At 42.1% G+C, this 21764-nt stretch overlaps 1 protein-coding gene across 1 annotated transcript in view; it reads right to left on the bottom strand.

The window, feature by feature from the left end:
• Positions 1 to 21764, bottom strand: part of GRK5 (G protein-coupled receptor kinase 5) — a gene marked incomplete at its 5' end in the record, with an annotated part of 93990 nt that overhangs the window by 15558 nt on the left and 56668 nt on the right. Inside the window, 5 exon segments of the mRNA XM_010003969.1 lie at positions 3871 to 4061; positions 5116 to 5256; positions 5774 to 5837; positions 8877 to 8969; positions 11835 to 11935. Coding sequence (XP_010002271.1) covers positions 3871 to 4061; positions 5116 to 5256; positions 5774 to 5837; positions 8877 to 8969; positions 11835 to 11935 — 590 coding nt within the window.

Genomic DNA, 21764 nt, shown 5'->3' with positions numbered 1-21764 from the left:
AAAAAAAAAAAAAAAAAAAAAAAGCAGGAATTTCAGTTTTCATATATTTAGTAGAGCCTTGGCAGGTCATTCTTCTGAATGTACCAAACCTGCTCCACCAGTTGCTGCTTCTAGATACTACCCTGGCCAGCCACGCTTAAGTCTCCTTGCTTGACCAAGGCTGTTTTCCAAACCCAGGTTGCTGAGCCCACCTTTGCAGCCACCACTGCCAATCCTGGATGTGGTGGGCTGCTGCTGCTGGGGAGGGAGCCAGGTGGGCTCCTTCTCCTCCTCCCTGTGCTGCAGAGCAGGGATGAGGCCAGGCTGGGAGATGGGACCTGGAGGTATCAGTGGGCAGATGGGTTTGTGCTGAGCAGGGAGCATCCCAAAACGGTGGTGATGGCTCAGGGGCCCAGGAAAGGCACCAGCATGGCTCAGTGAGGCAGGGAAAACCATATTGCTGCAGTTCACAACGTCATGTCCCAACTTTTTTCTGACTGACTCCTACTGAAACACAGTGGTTTGCCTGGTGCAAATCCAAGAAGTGCTTGGCCTAGCTTTTTTAAGTTCTCCTTGCATTTGTGAACCAGCTTGATTCTGTTAGCTCCCCAGCAAGACGCATTTCTTCTCAAAGAGCAAAGAGGGTAGAAGAGAAACCATCACACCAGGAGATCAGTGCATTGTACACTCTGTGCAGGAGCCTGCCCTGTATTCCAAGCTGGACCACTTCAGTGTCATGTGTTTTTCTGTGAATGGAGAGGGGCATTTTATAGTTTTGACAATGCTGAGATGAAAATTTCAAAACTTGCCTTGTTTCTATTTACTATTTCAAGCAAGAACATAGAGTGCTGTGACCAATCTCCTCTTCTTCCTTGCTTCAGACCCTCTGGACCTCTCAAGATAAACTTCCCTGGGTGACCAGTTGTACCAACCCCAGTTTTCAAATAAACAGTACTGAAAGATGGGAAGAGCAGCTGAATGCTGAGGAGAAGCCATGCTTGTTTTTAACATACCACTGTGGGCTTTCCCTGCCTATCAGCAGAAGGTTTCCAATGCTGAAGCAACACAGTTGAGGGCATCTCCTATTTATTTTTAAAAATTTATTCCTAACCCCCTAATAACTATTTCCTTGAAGAATTCAGAGCTCATTAGTTACTTCATCTGCCACTCCAGCAGTTATTAGTCTCATATAAAGATGGAACTGTGGTCAAATGACAAGAATCCCACATGCAAGTTGGGAAGTGTTGTCTTTGAGAGAACAAGAGAGTCCACAAGGACTCTAAGAAGAGCAGCTCAGTCCTTAGAGCCCTCTGTGATTCAGGGCAACTAGGGCAGTCTTTCCTTCCCCCCACACATCAGTTGCCATTTCTGTCTTCCAATTTCAGGTTCCTCAGGATCAAGGCTGGCTTCCTTTGCATGGCCAACACTTCCAAGGGCTAAGGAGGAACATGATTTTTGTACTGAAATGTCTAGGAGAAATAAAACTCCCCGCTGGACAGAGTTACAATTAAGGATACTTCCCAATGGTACAGCTACCCAAATGTAAACAAGCCTTGCCTAAATATATGGAAACATAAACAGCTGGCACTGTGCCCAGGCTAGAAAGGCCATGGTCCATTGCCTGGCTGTACAGGACAGCATAAGTAACCCAATTAATCACTCTGCACAAGGCTTTACTGTATGTTTGTGTAAGGCCTAGGACAATGTGATCTTCGTGCTGACTGGAGCTTCCAGGCACAGCTATAGCATATACATAAACAATTTATCTATATATATAAAAAAGATAATAGACATATAAATATTTTTTGCAATATTTTGTTATATATATATATATTGCTGTAACATTGCTATTTTAATATATAAATAATCCGAGGAGAACCAGCAGCTTTTCATGTTTGTTTCCCATGAACAATTGACCTGTTGACTTTTACTAACATGATGCAGTTGAGAAATGTAGCATTAAGTGCCATGTTTAGAAAGGGAATTCTGAATTAGATAAATCTGTCTCTGAGCCTGGTTGTTCTCTCGGGTCACGTCCACAGCGTGAGTCATCAGCCCATGAGATGGAGATGTATTTTCCAATGCTGTGTTTTACTTAGAAGCATTCTGTTCATAGAAAATGAAATTAAGTCTGAGGAATAAGTGTTTTGCAAAGAATTATTCAACTTAAGAAGGCTGTAGCATTTAGCTGCTATATTTTATTGACCTATATAGCACTTCTCATGGGTCCCCAAACACGCTGCAGTATTACAAATTAGGGGTCTCTTCAGATGCTCCTAAAATACTGCTAGAAAATGTCACCTACAAGGATATAATATCATTCATTACCAAAATGAATGTGCCACCTGAGGTGTAAACTAGCAGCTCTTTTAAGACTAGCATGAAAACAACTGCTTAAGGAAGTAGGACGCCATTTCTTGCAGAGCCATCTACTCTTTTAGGTTGCCTGATCTAATTTGCTTTATTAGAAACTGGCATTAGTGTGGCATGTCACTAGCCATGGTTATGAATGCACCAGTCATTTTCATCAATATAGGATGCTTTTGTCTAGTATTTTTTAAAGACTTTTTTTTTTTTGCATGTGGTAGGATGTTTTTTAAAGAAAAAGGAAGCTAAACACGTCATTCATTATTTGATTTTTCAATTGACATTAAACACTTAATTCAATTTTGTTCCTTGGGAAAAAAAAAAAAAAATCTCCTTCCTGGGCCAGTGCCAACTAAAGCAGTCTGTTATCTGTCTGCCCTCCTTGTGCCAGCCAGCAAGATCTGAGTCACAGTCAGGCAACCAAGTGGCAGTTTGCTAAAGAACTCCTCCAAGGAACAACAATATCATCATCTCTATGTATACAAGCATATGCATAATGCTTATTATACACGGGCAAATCAAATGATTTAAAGTGTGGCTTAGTTTTTAAAAATAACATTCAATTGTCTATAAATCATTGTCCTTGGAAGTTCTTTCATCAGTTTACAGGACTTCTGCTGCTGTGCATGCCAGCAAGAATGATTTCACAAGCTGGGATGATGAACACAAACATGAAATGTTGTTTACAACTACACTGGTTGTTGATTAAAAAAAAAAAATAAATCCTCAGGGAGTCGCAAGAATTCTGTCTGCAATCACCCTGCTTATCCAGCAAGTAAATCCTGTGATGCCCTGGAAAAGTGCTTGTATAGAGCTGGAAGCCAGACTGGAAGCTGAGAACTTGAAATTTGTCCTTCTGGAAGCTGGCTGCCTGTCACGGCTGCGGGCAGCGCCCTGCCCGCTGGCTGCCCCCGCCAAGGGGGTGATGCTGCCAGCAGGACACCTCCCTCCCTGCCTGGCTGCCAGTGTGCCTCCTTCCTGGCTGGATTGCTATGGCCACCATCCCCATCCAATCTAGCTAATCAAACTAGTTCATGACCTGGAGAGTAAACCCATGCCCCACGTCTCAAACACCTTCCTGCACTAACTGCGCTTTCTCTGGGATAGGAGCAATGGTTTTTCCACATCTGATGTGCTGCAGCCCCTAATGCAACAGAACCTGGCTAACTAAAATAGAGGCTTGAATGGAATGATCTCCAATTCACACCAACTAGAAACTGTATTCCCTAATGAAATCCCTTTAAAGGAACTTCCCTGATTTTCTTGTGTCACCCAGTGCATGCTGAGGTAGGGTTTGGGGAGCCTCGTGTGAGTTTTGGGTAGTTGAGACAGGACGTATTTAGTGAAGCAACTGCTTCCTTCCTTCCATGATTACTGAATCATGCTGGATTTGGAGAGGCCTCTGTGAAATTTCAGCTAAAGCACAGAGGCATCTGAGCTGTACAGCACCACAACAAGTAGGAAGGCTGCAGGCAATTCCTTTCTACCCAGAAAAGATGTCCTAAGAGTCTAAAGTGTGCTTACCTGTACACAGTGTTTTCTCTGTGAAGGTCTTCTAAGCCACAAAGAATCTCTGCTGCATAAAACAAAGCTCTTTCCTCCTCGAAGCCTGGGTTTCCCATGTTGTAGATATGAAACTTCAGGTCACCTCCATTCATTATGGTCAGAACTAAACACAGTGCATCCTTTGTTTCATAGGCATAGGCTAAATTGACCTAGAAAAATATTTGAGCATAGTTGTGACAGTTCAATTAGCAACTCACAAGAAAGCACTAACTTTTCATTCAAGATTTTCTCCAAAAAGGAAAAAAAACCCCAAACTTAATTTGATACAGGCCTTATTGCAATAGCAAACATCAATTTTAAAAGTATAGAAAAATTATATGTTAGCATTTTATAGATTAATTTGTTGAATCCAGCCTACTTATCATCAGAAACCTTCAAGGTTAACGCTCAGCTTCACAGGCTGGACAGACATACTAGATGCAGACATACTTTTTCACATAAGAGGAATCATAATAGTCAAGGGACCCCAACATCTCAGTAGGTTTCCAGGAAGGCCCAGATAGCCCAGCTATCACCCATCACTGAGGTGTGAAGGTCAGCATCACCCCTGCAAGGCTCTGGTGGATGCCCCAGGAACAGTCAGACAAGCCAAAAGCTACCCATCACTTCTAAAAATGTACCACTGTCTTTGCTTCTGCCAGAGGTAAGTAAACATCTTGCATCTGTTGTATTCACAGTGTTTCCTTAATTAAGTATAAGGAACATGACAGATGCTGAGACAATGACACCCTTTTTTAAAAAACAAAATCTAAGTCAAGTTTTCAAGGAGACACAGGAGCTGGCAGATGTCAGGGACACCAGCTCCATGTCACTGGCTAGATGCTCCTACAAGCCAGTCACTTCTGTTCTATGTGGGCTGAATCTCCTTCAGTCTCCTCCAAGCTCCTCTCTCCCAGTCCCTGGGAATTCAGGTAATCAGGCTGGATAAAAATAGCTCAGCCTGATGCAGCCCTGATGTAAGTCAAGGCTGTAAAATGCATCATGTTCCCATGGTAGAAACAGGCACCTTGTTGCATTTCCTACAGACCAGAGACTTAAAATGAGACTCAGCAAAGGTGCCTGGAGCAGAATTAGGATGCAAAGCAAAGGAGTCAGCTTCTGGCACCTCTACTGTAGCCAGAGTTGGAAGAGACATCAGATTCAATGAGAGACAGCGCTCAGCAGGTGAGCAGGGAGCCATGCACTTGGGAGTTCAATACTCACTACAAACTGACTATTGACTTTTTCTAAAATCTGCTTTTCATTTAGGGCCATGGATTCTCCTTTCCTCTTTTTTATTCTCTTCTTCTCTAATCTCTTGCAGGCGTACATCTTCCCTGTCGCCCGGACTTGGCAAGCGCAGACCTGCGAAGGAAAGAGAACAATTGCTGGGTAAATGGAAGCAAAGGCTGCATCTGGGCTGCACTTCACTCCTCGTGCTCTCATCTTAGTCCTTTTAAGGCAGCAGCACAGTGAATAAGGCCTAGGTGGGGGCAGCTGGGGAACTGACTTCTGTTTCCAAACCTGCTGTGTAATATTGGTTTAATTATTTCACTTTCCTCCGCCTGCTTCCTATCCCACCTCCTTTTGTCTGGGCAGATTGCAATCTGCTCTGCTAAAGGCTCCTCTGCCTCTGCTGCCTAGGCAAGCAACCTCCAGCCATCAGTAAAATACAAACCAGGGTGTGACCCTCATTCCACTCTGAATGCAACAGTCGAATAAAAAATACTTCTCAAAAGTGTTCTTTTGAGATTACAGTGTCACAAGAGGTTAAGTAAAACTGTCAGCAATTAATGAAAACAAGCCTCTATCAGACACCAGTCCCCTGTAACCTGCAGTGCCTGAGAAGAAACACTCAACTGAAACCTTCAGAATTACTCACCTCCCCAAAGCCGCCCTTCCCGAGCACTCGGTACTGCCGAAACGTGTTTTTCGTTACTGGTTGCCTGGAAGAAAAGGAAGTTAAAAAAAACACAAAAAAACCCCATAAAAAATAGAGACACACTACATTTAATGCACTCTTTGTGATTTATTTATTTCAGAGCATACTTTTGAAAAGCAAAATAGATAAATATCCCGTAATCGCATTATTTCAAGGTAATGACATTATATATATAATACATAATTATGTAATTACATTACTTCAATACTATGTATGGCTTGAACTTTTCAATTCCAACATATTAAGCTGTAATAAAATACAACACATTAGTGAGTCATCAGTATAATTTCTGCTAGCATCTTAGGACCAAGGAGGGGTCTGAGTCTCCATTACACAGCTTTGGCCTTTGTTAAGCAAAGTGGAGGCCCGAGAGCTTCCAACAAGATATGAATTCTCAAGATACAGAGGAATCTTTTAAGGGCAGTGCTGGGCTAACTCTATTGCTTTGCTTGGTTTTCAAGCTGAGAAAAAAACGAGATCCAAAATTCAATCTGCCAGAAAGTATTTCTGGTTTCTTGACCTTAAACAAAACAGGAAACTGATGTGAAACAAGGAGAGAAACAATCCCGGGAACCGGAGAGGTGGGCTGAGGTCCTGTTTGAAGGAGGGGAGAGCAGGAAGCTGGGCTCGAAGCCCTGGGGTACCTCCCTCCTGGGAGAGCATCACAGGCAAGAAGGGAGGAAAAGCATCTCTTTCCTTTTAAGGGCCAAATTGTGGGATAAATGAGTTTGCCTTTCTTTCTGAGAGCAGAGTTTTCCCTAATGAACACTATATAATCCCACAAAACTCTGCTGTACCAAAAGGGCTCCAGTCCTACATCTAACTCAGACCACATTTATTCTCATCCAAGTTTAATAATGTGACAGAATAAGAAACCTAGGTTCAGAGACATCCAATTTTGTATCCACTGCTCCATCACCAAAGTTGTACAACGATATTAGCAGCTGATATGAATATTCCTACCAGCTTTGTGTTCCTCTGGCGGGCAGCCAGTCGGCAGAGGGAGCACAATAACGTGGCTGTTCCCACAACAGTGGTGATGAGGTTGATGACAATAGGGAATAAATGTTAAAGTGAATAGTTTCATCTATGTTCATTATTGTTTTTAAAAGTGGGGGAAGAAAAATACGCAGAAGGCCAAAACTAGAAGAGGAAAAGATGCTATTTTCAGGCTTCTGTGAAGATACTGCAAATGCATTTGGGTTAAAATCAACAATTAGCAGTGATAACTACGTGCTCAGCAATGTCCCTGGAATAAATGGACTGTTTGACTCCTCCACTGGAGCCAGCAGTTTGTAAGAAGGAGCTGTTGATCACTACGTGCTACTAACATCTCTTTGCTAATCCTAAAAACAGTTTTCCCAGCTTCTTAAAATGGAGAGATCCATCCCATAGCTTGTCATGTTTGTTGGGGGAATGGAAAAAAACCCCAAATCTTCAAAGCATTTGAGAAAATTCCTTATCCCATATGTGAAAATAGATAGAAAATACCCTGGCTGGTTTGTTGGTTTTTTTAAATTGAAATAAAAGAGCAAATGCTGGATCCAGTAAGGATGGCATGTGGAGCATGTCTTGGCATGAAATGGCTCTCCCCACTGCCCACTGCTTCCCTTCCCTCTTGTGCAGCAGCTTTGTAGCTTTCCAGGGAGAGAAACTGGCACAGCTCCTTTGATCTCTGAGGCATCCTGCTGACACTCACTGCTCATGGATCTGGCCCTAACTCACTCGCTGTAATTAATTCCATTTGTGGAACTTGGGGCTTCTCTCAACTCAAGGTCACTGTTACCCAGCAGTGTGTGTCTGCTACAGCCCTCGTCGACAAGGAGAAGGCAAAGGGCCTTCTCCTTGCAAATTAATACCCATGAGGGTCACCTGGTTATTAGATGTGCTCCAAAATGTATAGCAAGTATATATGGTGTGAGTACCTATATACCATATTTTTGTCTGTTTAGAGTGATTTAATAATAATGATAACTGATTCAGACAAAAAACATCACCCTATTCAGAGCAAAGCTACGCACGAGGACAACTGCAAGTGCTAGAAGTATTTTAATCATACCTAATGTACCTCATCCCATTAAAAAGCCAAACAGTTGAGCTTTGGAAGCCAAAACTGTTTTGGGGTGGATTTGGGGGTTATTCTTCACTTCCCTAGCCAGCAGCATCTGTTTCAGTCTTGGTTGGACACAGTGTTTGCAAATGCAAAAGCCAGAGTCTGGATGTGTATCTTACATTTTGCATTCTTCGTGCACAAGGGTGGGTTATAAAAAACCACAAAGCATCCCTCAAGCTGTGCCATGAGTAGCTCATTGTGACAGGGCCTACAATGAAATTGGCCACCGACATTTCTCAGATCACAGGAGATTTCAATTCCTATTTTTTTACAGGCTGTCTTTTCCTATTCACTTGTAGTACCCAAACACACTGTGCAAAGAAGGTGCCCAAGATGCTTGCTGGAGCATGTCACCCTCAGGACTGCAGTGTCCCTAAGAGAGGAGGAAGCAGTTGGAGTGTAAGCACATTCATAGAGGATGAAGGAAATCTCCCTGAAACAAACCACACTCATTGGATGGTCACAGCTGGAAACTCAGTTCATGGTTAAATTGAGTCTCATGGCAATCTAACAATGACTTTTCTATATGGCATCATCCTGTGGCTAAAGCCATTATCACTTCTTGAACCTGCTAACAATGGACACTTGCAAACCAATGCTAAAATTAGGAAAGCTTTCCTGGCACTCTCTAGAAGAGCTTCCCTCAAGTACAGTTCAGGGAAATGGGGACTGAGTCTTGATAGACCATCTGGAAGTAGAACAGTGAAAAGAGGAAGAGAATGGCTGCACAGAGAGGACCATAAATGGCAAACATTAGGATGAGGCACAGAAATGCTGCAGAAAGGCCAAATTGTCTTTCTTTTGAAGGCAAAAGGAGCAAACATGCATTCTCAGCTGTCAGATTTTGATCATATTCTAAAGGCTTTGCACGAAAGTGAAAATAAACCTTTTGTATTCATTTTTAATTAAAAAAAATATTGTGACACTTACCTCTCCAACCACTTCCACTGGAGAAACCTGTCAAAGTACATGCTGTTCAGGTATTCTTGGAATGGTTCCCCTCTGAGGTGGTCAAGGACAGATCTATCTCAGATGAAAAGGATATATAAGTATTTTATAATCCTGAACTTGGAGCAAAAGTGAAACAAAACAAGAGGAGAAAATCCAGACTTCTTCCATGGTAGGAACGTTTTACTTCTACTTTATTTTGTACTTTATTTTACTCAATCTAGGACCAAAGTAGTGAGTTTGATGGATTCCATAACAGGAGGACTTACACAAGCTGCATAGTAATATGTACTGGTTATGCTTGCTGAAAGCTAACAGGGCGTCTCCCACTGCCTTCCATGGACTTTTACAAAAGCTGTTAGTCACTAGACAACAAATGTCTTTGCTTCTGTTAGTAAATTAAGACTGGCTTAGCACAACACCCTCAGGAACTGAGTTCCTAGACTTTGAAGGTTGTTTACATCTGGATTGAAAATTTCTGGCTGAAGTCCATTCCTGTCAAAGAAGAACCACCAGAAGCATTATTTTGAGGGGAAAAAAAAAAAAAGCAATCTCAATTCCTGGTATACAGAAGTAATAACTGTGATTAAAGGCAAAGGGCTTTTCCCAACAGCTATGTGCTTTGTAGAGTGACACAGAGAAAATAAAGTCTGAACAGGGATATGAATTTTTTTCTGGATCAGAAAAATAATTTTGGTGCTCCTTGGCTGCAAAGTCTTTTGTGTAATCAAAGGAATAAAGGCCTTGATGCAAATGTGAGAAATGAGTATGCTCCTTGTGGTAGGCAACAAGCAGCCAGAGACCAACAGCCATCCCATAAGAAAGGCCAAGGGTTCAGAGCTAAATGAAGATGGGCTGAGCTGAGAGGATGACCTGAGATGAAGCTGGTGTTGTGTTGTTTAACAGGGGGTTGGTTCTGTCTTGCTTACTGGGGCTACTGCATCCACCTCTGCTGGCAGCACTGGCAGGGACAAAACTTGGGTTTGAGTGAAAAATGCCCACAAGAAATCAGTATTTCAGTCTTTAAAAATGTTGTGATACAGACTTACAGATTTTGCTGGAGGAGGAAATCCTCTCTGAAGGACTACTCTGGTTTGGGAATAGATAATCCCTGTCTGACCCTGAAGTGGTTCTAGACTTAAGCAAACAATTCATGTCTCCTCAGTTTAGTTCCTCCCTGTTCATGAACTGCTACTCATAAATAATAGTAATTTCTCAGCTGTTCCAGTTTTTTGGGGGGCAATAATTCTTGCACCATCCATTTAGAACAGGCAGGTAATGGCACATATTCAGTGTTGAGAAGTCAAATTTCTGTTTTCATCAGCTTTGACTGGACACAGATCATAGCATTTCCCCTAAGTGCATTCAAGCTTACAAAATAATAATAAAAGAGTTTTAACAAACTTTAACAAGTGTTATTCAAAGCCAAAATTAGAGGGGAAATTGGAAGGGGCAGAAGCAGACAGTAAAAATATTAAAGGTCAAAGCAGAAGTTAGAGTTCTCCTGCAGACTGAACTTGTCTATGAAGATGTGGCTGAAACTCATCCCTGTTCTTGCTCCTACAGGATACCAAGCTTCATATTTGCATGTGTGCCTCCCTTTTTTGGTCTGACTGTGAACTCTTCCAAAATTAACATTATTCAGTACATTTAGTAAATACCAACAGCAAGTTTTTAAAACTTCCTTTTGACCCCATTTCAGTCCATCTGAAATGATCAGCATATTTATTAACAAGGTCTCAAACCTGGCTCGTTTATCCATTTCAGTTGAGATGAAGGAATGGCTGTTGGTGAGTACGAGCCTGAATTAAGTGGTGTCCAACGCTGGCCTATTTCATTCAGTTAATTAAAAGCTGCATGTATTTGGAAGAACAATAGCTGCCTTTCACCACTTGTTTGCTTTTTAGTTCCCCTCTTTGGCAACAACAAAGTGCATTTTAGAGGGAACTGTCAGCTTTCAAACCCATTTGAGAACTAGAAACAGGCATCAGGGGGGTTTGTGCGAGCACAGCTCTGCCTTTGTCATTGGGACTGGCACACACAACTGGTGTGAGTTATACGAGCATCTCTACATGACACCAGGCCAATGCAAGGAAACTGGTTGGGTTATAAGAGGAGGCCAGAAATAACCCACATCTCCTACCAACGCAAAGAATAACTGAAAACAGAAAAGGTCAATTGAATGAATCAAAACAATGAATGACAGCGGAGCGAATTTTACAGATCCCCATTACATCATGCAGGGAAAACAAACCGTGCTCAGCCAGAAACCACATGGGCCAGCTTGAGATGATCCCCCCTTTTCATATTTTTATTGGTTTATGATCTACTGGCATGAACATTCCCGGGGCAGTGTTTGGAAATGCTAGTTGCATACCTGGAGCTTTAGCACATAATAGTGCAAATCGCCTTGCTGCTACACAAACTGATAAGCCTTTTCCCAGACAAAGGATGAAATAATGCACGTTTGTTTGAACGCCACAGACAGACAGAAAGCATTAAAAAAGCCCCATTCTCCTGGTGAAGATTTTCTGGAAAAGCCATGCGGACCAAGTTTGCACATTCCTCTGTCTAAATGGTCTGTATAGCCACTTAATTTTTATTCACTTTGAAACAGAGATGTTTTCTTTGGATACATTATCATTGTAGCTCTTTTCACACAGCATGAAATCCATGGCTGGTTTGCTTGGCTAGAACACTCTGTCAAATACCTGAAACACTAAGTGCCTGTGTGTAGTGTATATAATGGCATGGAAATATGTATTATATTTTGTTCAGATGAAATGACTTCACCACTTGTCAGCTCTGCCTCTAGGATTATGAACATAAACTGAATTTACAAGCTTCAGGTTCAAACTGAAATGCCTCTCTTTACCTGACACATTCCTCACAAGCTGCTGGCTGCAGCCCTCTGATCTTTGGGTATCGAGTTATACTTACTTTGTACACTGGGAGAATAGCTCTTTGCAGGGGCTGTTTTCGAGTTTCTCCTCAGTTTGATGGATAAGATCTTGACTGACTTCAGGAACTAAGGCTGGAGACTGGGGAGAGAAGAGAGAGGCACATTATCTCTGTGATGAGGTGCAGATTCTCCTCTCTTAACGTGTAAAAGACACATTCATTATTTATGCCCTGAGCCGCTTCCATTCAATTCCAGTGGTTGTGTAAAAGCAAAGGAGCTTTACGTCAAACAGCAGTAAAATAGGATACCGTGGTAACTCGTTCCACATTCCACTCTATCCTCACATTGCTTTTTTGCCTTCTCCTGTACCTTCACCTCCTTGCCCAGCCTCATGAATATGCAGGATTCATGCCTTGCCAATCCTTTGAACTGCTCCCTTGCATCCCATGAAAAATGTGCTGGCCTGAACTGTGTACAGGCCATTCTCTTAAACAAAAGAGAATTTGCCCAGTGTTTTCACTTCATTGATGATTCATTGTACTCTCTGAAAAATCCATCTTGGGTTTGGTGGGTTTTTTTCACCAGCAAAGGAAAACAAGAGCAGAGCATTGGTATTTAATTATTTCTTTATACATAATATAAAATTATGATTGTGAAAGTATCTGGACACCTTAATTCACCATCAGAAAGACCAAAATAATCTAGTAGTTTTAAAATAATAATTTCAAAAGGAACTCTGCCAACTAAGCACATAAACTCCTTTCACCCTCTTTCTCCCTTTAGAGAAAATGTTCCCTTCAGAGAGAATCAGACCCTTCAAAAAGCCCTTACCAAAGAGAGGGCTGTTGCAGTATGCCTTGATGGTTAGCCAGTTTAGGACCTTTGGGACTAATTATCTATAAAAACAATTTTTAGGCAGTCCACATTCTTACTCATTAACAGTATATTGTAATTATATAAAAAAAGTGTTTATGCATGTGTGTGTTGTGTACACTTATTTATAGACATTTCTCCCACTCTCATGGGAGCCTCTTTATATAACCAGTTGGATTGGGGTATTTTAAATAAATTCAGCCACAGATGACAAAATCCTCTTTCCTTGCAGAAGCCTTAACACTTGGTAAGGTTCCCCATCCATGGCCATGACCACCAGATGTGTTGAGTGGGTGGGTCACAGAGCATCATCACTCATTCCTGGCCAGATGTTCTCATTAACTCACCCCTAGTTGGGGCTAACTTGGCAAGCACCCAGGTGTATTGCAGGCAGAGTTCAAAAACACTGGGGATAAGGGCAGAGGAAGGGGCAGAGGTGGAGCCAGAGAAAATCTCCAGCATGGTGAAAAATGAATCAAGTCTTTTATCTTTTCCTTCTCATTGCTGAAATCTGAATATGATCCTGGTTAAGACATGGAAAAGTAAGTTTGTTCCACGTGAGTGTTTTTAAATGGGAACACGGTTTAAAGAGTGTCTGTGCATGCTGCACAATGCAGCCTCACTATTCAACCTTGACAGAACATGCTGGATATCTTTGACCTCAGTGGAATATTCCCTTATTTCCTCCTTGTATTTCTCCACTTCCTCAGTAAAAGGGATCTAGGGAACACCCATTTTTAATGGCAGACAGAGCATATTGCTAATAATTACAAAGTTTCTCAGTTTCTTGAGAGGTAGATGACCCATCCCATTATCAACTAAAAGATGAAGAGACTGAGACAAAGCCAAATTTCCTCAGCTCGACTGGCCACCAAGTTTGACAGGAACTGAGAACTGTAGAGCAGTTAATCAGACAGCTTACAGAAATTCCTAACTGTAGATGGCCATGAGGGAGGGGCTTTTCACCAGAGAAGGCAGTGATAGGACAAGGGGTAACAGTTTTAAACTGAAAGTGGGGAGATTTAGGTTAGACATCAGGAAGAAATTCCACACCATGAGGGCAGTAAGGTGCTGGAACAGGTTGCCCAGGAAGGCTGTGGAAGCCCCATCCCTGGAGGAGATCAAGGGCAGGTTGGACGAGGCTTGTGCAGCCTGGCCTGGTGGGAGGTGTGTCTGCCCATGGCAGGGAGGTTGGAACCTGATGATCTTTAAGGTCCCTTCCAAACTTAGCCTTTCTATGATTCTATGACTAAATCTAAGTCCCAGGTTTAGTTCAGGAGCATAAAAAGGAGGAAGAGGGAAGCACTACAGAACTAGGAAAAAACCTCAAAAGTCCTGTTTTCCAGTCTTACAGTTGCTGCAACGAAACTACTGGGAAAGAAAAACAGAAAAACAAAAGGGAAAAAAAATCTTTGAAAGGAAAATTCAGATAGGATCCTGAGCCTAATGCATGCCAGGAACCATATGAATTAATGCCTGTACTTTATACTTTGCACACTCAATGGGCAGTGCTACACAAGCTCATCAGCAGCCCAAAGCTTGTACGTGGCTGTGAGAGTTGGCTGGTCTGAGACCTGGCTATCTTGAACATCTCTGATTTACAGGTACAGAAACACCACTGAACTCCCCAGGGTTTGTACTGCTACGAATGGGGAGTGTCTTTTCTGATGTGAATGGAGCTGTACTTCAGGGAAGTTGATACTAGGGCCTCTAATTGAAGTTGCTGCTAATTAAATCTAGGATTTGTTCAACATTCATAGGTCAAAATTGGGATCCAATAGCTAAGTACTAAACCCCATAATTAGGCATTTAGACCAAGTGGCCTGATTCTAGCTCATGCCAGGCAACTTCATTTCTCAAGGAGAGGTAAGCTGCCCTGAGGTTAGTGTTGAAGATCATGCACGTGATTTATGATTACAGTAATAATTCCATCAATTTTTTTTCTGAGATCAAAGTATTAAAAAAATAAATTATAGGAATCAACTAGATCTTTTTTCATAGAGAAAAAGCAAAATTCTTACAGGGAAAGGAGAAAAGAATGATTAAAAGAAACTGTAAGACTATGTGGGAAGTATTTAAAAATGGCAGGAACTGTGATTCCTCTCTCCATATTTGTGGGAGTTAGAGTCACCACTTAGTTTTTCAAAACCACTCATTGATGCCCTTTGAACCCTTCTTTCTCTGGATAAATTATGAGCCAGCTACCAATATCAAGGTAGTTACAGACATAAATACCCCAACATTCTGTATAGGAACTAAAGCCTTGCAGTGTAGTGCAGACATTTTGCCAGACCACTTCACCTTCTGTAACAAAACCTCACTTTTTTTCACAGGCTGATAATTTCTAAAGGCTTTGTAGGACCAGCAGAACACATTGTGTCATTATGCAGCTCTTCCTAGTGTTCAGGGCAGAGCAGCTGCACCACGTGTACAAGAGGAGCACACCCAACCCTTTCCAACTTGTCCTCTGTATGACCCTTCCTGAGATTTTCCTTGAGACTTCATAGTTCCCACTGCTCCCATTAAATAACAGCGACTGTTTGAACACTATGCATGCCTACAGCCTTCAAACATCCAAACAAAGCCAGAATCAATTACAAGCCAAAACCCAACCCACCAACCTACTTTTGCACCCCTGGAGTACAATTAGGTAGTACAGGTTATGAGCGCAAGAAAGCCTTTGGATCCAAAGAGCGAAAGCCTCCAAAGGTAACACTTTGGCCCCTTATGGAAGAGAAAGTTGCTTCTTCCCTGGAGAAGTGCAAAAGATTTCTGCAGCCCTGATGAAATGGTTCTTCATGCTGATCTCTCACTGCATTGTGGGTAATGGCCATAAAATAAAATTTGGCTCTTAATGGGGAACAGAGGCACTTTTTTTGAACATATTAAATGTCCTGTGGCAGTTAGGAGAGCCATACACCATGATTCAGAACATTACATCTGAGCGTGTGACAAAGAACACTGGTAACTCTTCACAAACACCTGCAGAAACCCATCACCTTTTCCTGTATTCAAACCAAAATGCTAGGTACTCTTAATGAGTACAGTCCTAGATTTTCTCTAGTGGCTATTCTATTTCCTGAAGGCAAAGAAAGTGATTCCTGAGTTCATTTGCCATAACCTGAATCAGAAATGATGCCCAAAAACAGAGTAACACAAGAGTAAAGCTGATGGAAGAGAAAGCAAATTCAGGGCCTAAGCCTCTGGCAGAGCAAAAAGTGCTTAAATTGATCCAAACCAAACATTTCTCTCATCATGTTATCCTTTTTGACCAGACAGTTTATTAGAAGTCCAAAAGTCCAAACTACTTTCACCAAGTTTTAATCAAAATCTCTTATCTCCTTTATCTTCTCATTTATGGCCGGAAACTGAAAATCTTCTTATAAATATTTTGCTGGCAAAGCAACATCTCAGTTTTATGATGCCCTCTTGTTTAATTTTTAAGAATGCAACTAGGAAATGGATTATCTGAGAAACACAACATGGATAATCAGTTACTTCTGAGTGCCAGAACACAATCTGAGGAAAGTCTCTGCTTCCAAATTTTACTTTTCCTAATATAAAAGAAAAAAGAAAGCCTGCAATTGCTCTTCCATTTTAGTAAATGGTTTCAAAACAGCTGAGTTGTCACACACCTGTTCAAGGCTACTTTTTGTCCTTAAAAATGTGGAGATTGCTGTTCCTTCCAAAATAAACCTCTGGGTCTGTGAGATACATATTGGATTTTGCTGAGAAGTTGATAGTTGCTTCTCCCCATTCCTCTCCTGTTTACTAGGATGCAACCACTGATGAGCAGCATAGGGGCTAGGTTTGAAGGTGGATGCAATAACACCCATAAATACCAGGTTCTTGGTGGGAGCTGAGAGCATCACAAGTTGAATGCAACCTGGGGTTTCATGCACCAGCACAGTTGTTCCTGGCAGTCTGAATGCCAGGAGACCCACGCCACGCAGCTCAGTGTGTGCTGCAGCTGGTACCATCCATGGCCTGGCACTTGGCACCTCACTGAAGTATTAAAAAGATGCAAACTCTGATTCAGACCAGATGAAAGCTTCCAGGCTCTGTAACTCACCATTATCTGTTATTTTGAATGTCATGTTGCATCACTGCTTTAAAATGTAAACTCTCCTCTTCTGACAGCTCTGCAAGTTTTGCTGCAGGCTACTTCACTCAGCCCTTCAAGACACAGAATTTGTCCACCTTGACTGAATAGGACAGCAAACAAATAACCCCCTCATAAAATCATCTTCATATGTGGTACTCAAAACCTTTCTCTGATGGTGTTTCCCCTGTGACTGTGTGCAGGACACCTGACCTTTTCTTGATCTATCAGCTTATCAAATTCTTCATAAAACAAGCTGAAATGCCAGCAGTCCCAAGGGAAGTACTCCTAAGGCCTCTGATAATTCTACTTTTTCATTAAAACATGTTACTCATTCTAATTTTCCATAAGACAGAACTTCCAAATCTTTAAAACAGATTACTTTGGTCAAGACTTAGTGCACTAAAGGGGTTGCCTCGAAGTCTGTGGAAGTGAAAGCCGGCAGCTGGCTGGCAGAGAGTTGCAATTTCCACAAGTAAAAGCATTTTCCCAACAACCCAACAGTTGGGGTTAGCTGTTGTGAAACTGGGGTGGGGTGAGTTGCTGGTGTCTCTCTGTAACAGACTGGGGCTTTGAGCAACCTTGTCTAGAGGAAGGTGTCCCTGCCCTTCGCAGGGAGGCTGGAACTAGATGATCTTTAAGGTCCCTTCCAACTCAAACCATTCTGTGCTTCCATGACTCCAAATATTTCTGATTGCTGCATGGACCTCAGAGTAGATGCACAAGCAACACAAATCTGTGTGTGCAGAGTTGGTTTATTGAGGACATCACTGTTGTTTCATTGGGAAAAGTACCCAAAACCAAAGGAAGCAGAGAGGGATGTGCTGAGGCTCCAGCTAGAGACACATATCCAGTTGGGGTCACCACTGTTTGAGAAAGCTATGGAGAGCTGAGGGGAGCACCCAGCATCTGGAGGGTTGAGAAACACGCTTGGAAAAATAATGCCAAAGGGAAGTGCTGAGGAACTAGATTTGTTTAGTCTGGAAAAGTAAGAGTGAAACACGATAAAGGCCTTTTAATATAGAAATGTTTTTAATAAGGAAGGCCGGGATCAATTATTCTGCGTGTTCTGCTCAACACTGGGTGAATGATGTGAAGGAATCCAGTTAATTGGATATGAAGCATTTTTTTCTAAGTTTCCACACAGGGAATCACAAGAACAGGCATATGAATATTGCGGAATCTGTTCTCAGAGGCTTGAAAGACCTCCGAGGGCAGACAGACATCTGTTGATGATCTAACTGTATTTGATCTCTCTTCAGTGCAAGAGGCTCTTGAGCCCTCTCCCAGTCCTTTGTACGAATGATTTTGCAAAACCCTGGACTCTGTCAAACACAGGCACAAGACACGGCACCGAGAGCAAATGAGGATGGGAGGTTTTATGCTGAGTGTTTGCCAAAGGAAACCTGGGGCTCTGAGCAAAGGAGTAAGTATCTTCTTTGCAAATGAACAGTCCTGCTTGAAAGATACTTGTCTCAATCATCATTATCTCCTACGAAATGAAATAGCTTGCAAAACCCTGAATTTCAGATGAGAAAAAGGAGAAGCCTCAACTTTGGTCAGACTGACTTTGCAAGAAACAGAGCCAGACCTTAGTCCAGAGGTAATTCTTTATCCTTACACAGTCCCTTTTATCCAAGAACCTTGAAATATTAAAGCTTCACTGCATGATTAAGTCTTCATGAGCTAGGTGGCAATCTCAAAATATTTTACTGAACAGTGAACAGGGAGGTTAAGAGTTGTGTTTTGCAGAAGATTTGATCATCATCTGTAATTGCAAACAAAGAACTCTCACTGAGACAAAGGAAAGCTGGAGATGCTCAGATTCCTCAAATCAGTCCATTTGTAGCTTGCAATTAGTGAACAAGGAACAGAAATCTCGAAATACACACTTTCATTTTACACCAGCTCTTGTCAGTGGGCCTGAGTCATCACAGTATCTTCATGCAGGACTGCTCATCACTGCAAAAACTGTATGAACCAGAAAGACACCACACTCCTTAGAATGAACAGACTTCATGCAAATCTTTGTCCTAAACACAACTGCTTTTTCTGGCAAGTGTCATACTTGCAGCCATGATACTGAAACACCATGAGTGATTTTAAAAGTCACTTGCATGAAACAAATAATGTGCAGCATATGTTATGTCTCAGGTTATGAAAACATTCCACAACAAACTAGCTTAAAACAATTAAAATTGTTTCAGTCAATGGACAAAAGTTCAAGCCATAACTTTTCTTGAGCTGCCTCCGGTTCCAAGCACTCCATACCAATATGTATATTTTCAGATGGTGACAACAATTTCATACACAAAAACCTGGATATACTGGCTTCATCCACTTGTTATTTGACTGCACTTGATTTGCTTTCACATAGCTATGATCTAAGACAAGCAAAGGAGAGCCATGGTTTGTGCCAGGAACAAGAAGCCAGCCATGTACAATGCCATTCCTGCCACCACTTTTGCAGAGTCATGTCCTTCTCCAGATGTCTGAGGAAGGCTTAGATGGTAAGGGAGTGGTTACCAGGACAGGTAGCAATGGTATGACTATCAGTGGTGATTGTCCTCAGTCCTTTGAGGCAAACACTCATAAGGAGTCATTAGGAGGACTGTAATCAGAGCTGTTACTAGAAAAAAGGAGAAAGGGTAGATAGATATACAATGAGTAGATATATACAAGTCATGCTGGAAAGACAAGTTTACGTGCTCAGGTAAAGCATGTTTTCAAAGGTAATGGAAGGCAAAACAGAGGCCATGAAATTGTGCTTCTTTGTGCCTTCAAGGCTGCTGTACTATTTGTGCAGAGGTTCACCCCAAGAACTGGCCTGTGGTATCTCCTCTAGGGTCTGCACTTGCGCCCTCTGAGCCGGAGCACACCAGCACAGGGCACAACCAAGGCTCTATCTGCACCACCCCAGGGAGACATCCAGAGACACTTTGGGTGACTCCAATGTTCCTCCACCTCCCTGCTTGGGATAGGCCAATGCCAGCTGAGATCCAGTCTGAACTACAGCCTGGGAAGTATTGACCATGCAGCTGGTGACTGACAGAGGGGAAATGTGAATGGGCTGGTGGTGAGAATCAAATAATCATTTAGGTTGGAAAAGACCTGTAAGATCATTGAGTCCAACCTAGAAATACAGAGGAAAGAAATGGAGGAGGAGACAGAGTGTCTTGGTGGTACTTGGATTTTGGGAAATCCTGGTTAGGCTTGTGTTTCAACCTGGCAAGAGAAAGGTTCCCAGCACTGTCACAGCACACGCAGTCTCCTGACGCTTTTTGGTGTTATGCACAAAAATGTTGGAACATTCTTTTTTCTTGCCCTGTGTCTGATCTTGCCTGCTTGGTTTTAGCTGTATAAGTAGTAAACAGCCAATTCTACATCAAGAGCAGCTGCAACATTTTAAGTAATCAACTTCTGCATTTTCTTTTTATTTTTTTTTCCTACCACAAAGTCATCTGGGTCTGTATGAGGCAAACCAGTAAAGCACAAGGCTTCATAATTCCAGGATATTTGCTTTGGGATGACAGATGTAGGAATTGGCAGTGAGGTGGATGGGGAGCATGGAGAGCAGCTGTGTTATTAGTAGCAATTGATCTATTACGACAGCGTGTAGACATTATACCTGAGAATGGGGGCCTGTAACACCAGGCACTACACACACACGTCATGACACCTCAGTTTCCCCAGCCAACGAAACACACTAGCTCTGGGAGTGGGAACAAGAGCCAAAGACAGGAAACACCTTGCCAGGATTGCAGAGTGGGTCAAAAGACAGAGAAAACAAATATGGAAACCAATTCTGTTCCCTGATTCAAACGGTATTTCAGGACTAAAGGCAAGATCACTTGCTGGTAGCTAAATGAAGCAAATCCACAGTGCCTATCAACTGTGGGGTTTGTTTTGTAGCTGCAAGCTGGAGTCATGATTAATTTATTTTCCCTCATATTATACTAAACTATCAAAACACATGTTGACATACAGAAAAACACAATGACTACAACAGAGTCCTCATCAAACAGCTGAACATGTTCTTCTGCCTGGAGGGCTTGTACTAATCCATCACAAACAGCAATGCTAACCACCTCAGTTCATGAACTTACTGACTATGGTAGATCTGATGTATCTTCAGGCTGACTTCCTTGCTCTGGATTCTCAGGGCTGCCTCTTAGGCCTTGACAAGCTCATGGATTAAAAAAGGATAAGTTTCTTCGTTGGGTTTCCAGCATCCTTCCTCTTTGGTGCTGGGGTACAAGTTGTAGTCTTGAACTATGACTTTCCTTGGAGACACTCAGCAACCACTAAGGTTTCCTTTCTGACAAATGCATAGGAAGTACATGCAAGATTTTTCATGGCTCTCCTGCTAATCAGCAACAGGGTCTACTATCTAGATACACCTTGTCTTTCCTGTTCTCAATAGAGCTTTTTGTAGCTACTCCTTTCTAGAAACCACATTTCTGTTCCTGATAGTGGAAAACTAGCAACTGCCATGCAAATGGTGTGAGTCAAAATGTTTTCTAAAGCTCTTCAGTGCAAGGTGTGGTTTCCTTGGAATGTTACTTCTTTTTTTTTAAGATAAATTTGGAGATGCAACCACAACATGAGCTTTGGAGCAACAAAGAAAAAGATTGCCTTGATCAAGAAGAAGATATTTCTTCCTGGTTTCTATAGGTGACCAAAGGAAACTGACACACTCAATGCACCATAGAAAGTAATTTTGAAATAACAGATTGTCCCATGAGACAGTATTTGTTTCATCAGCTTCTTTTGCAAGTCCAGTGAATCAGCTGTGGACTTCATACCCTCCAAATACACAGGAACACTCAATGCAGTCCCAACCAGCTGTGGGGTTTTTGACACAGCTAAATTTTAGAATGCAAACGGGTCACCACCAAAGATAAGCTTTTGACTTCAATTAGGGAGAAACTGGGCCACACAAGAAGTGCTTGGCAAGATATTTTTCAGTATCTTTAAACCCTAGTCTTTCCCT

This window comes from Chaetura pelagica, unplaced genomic scaffold, assembly GCF_000747805.2.
Source record: "Chaetura pelagica isolate M959 unplaced genomic scaffold, ChaPel_1.0 scaffold248, whole genome shotgun sequence".
NCBI classification, from domain to species: domain Eukaryota; kingdom Metazoa; phylum Chordata; class Aves; order Apodiformes; family Apodidae; genus Chaetura; species Chaetura pelagica.
The sequence above is the reverse complement of the archived record's forward strand: the minus strand, read 5'-3'. Positions and strand labels throughout refer to the sequence as shown.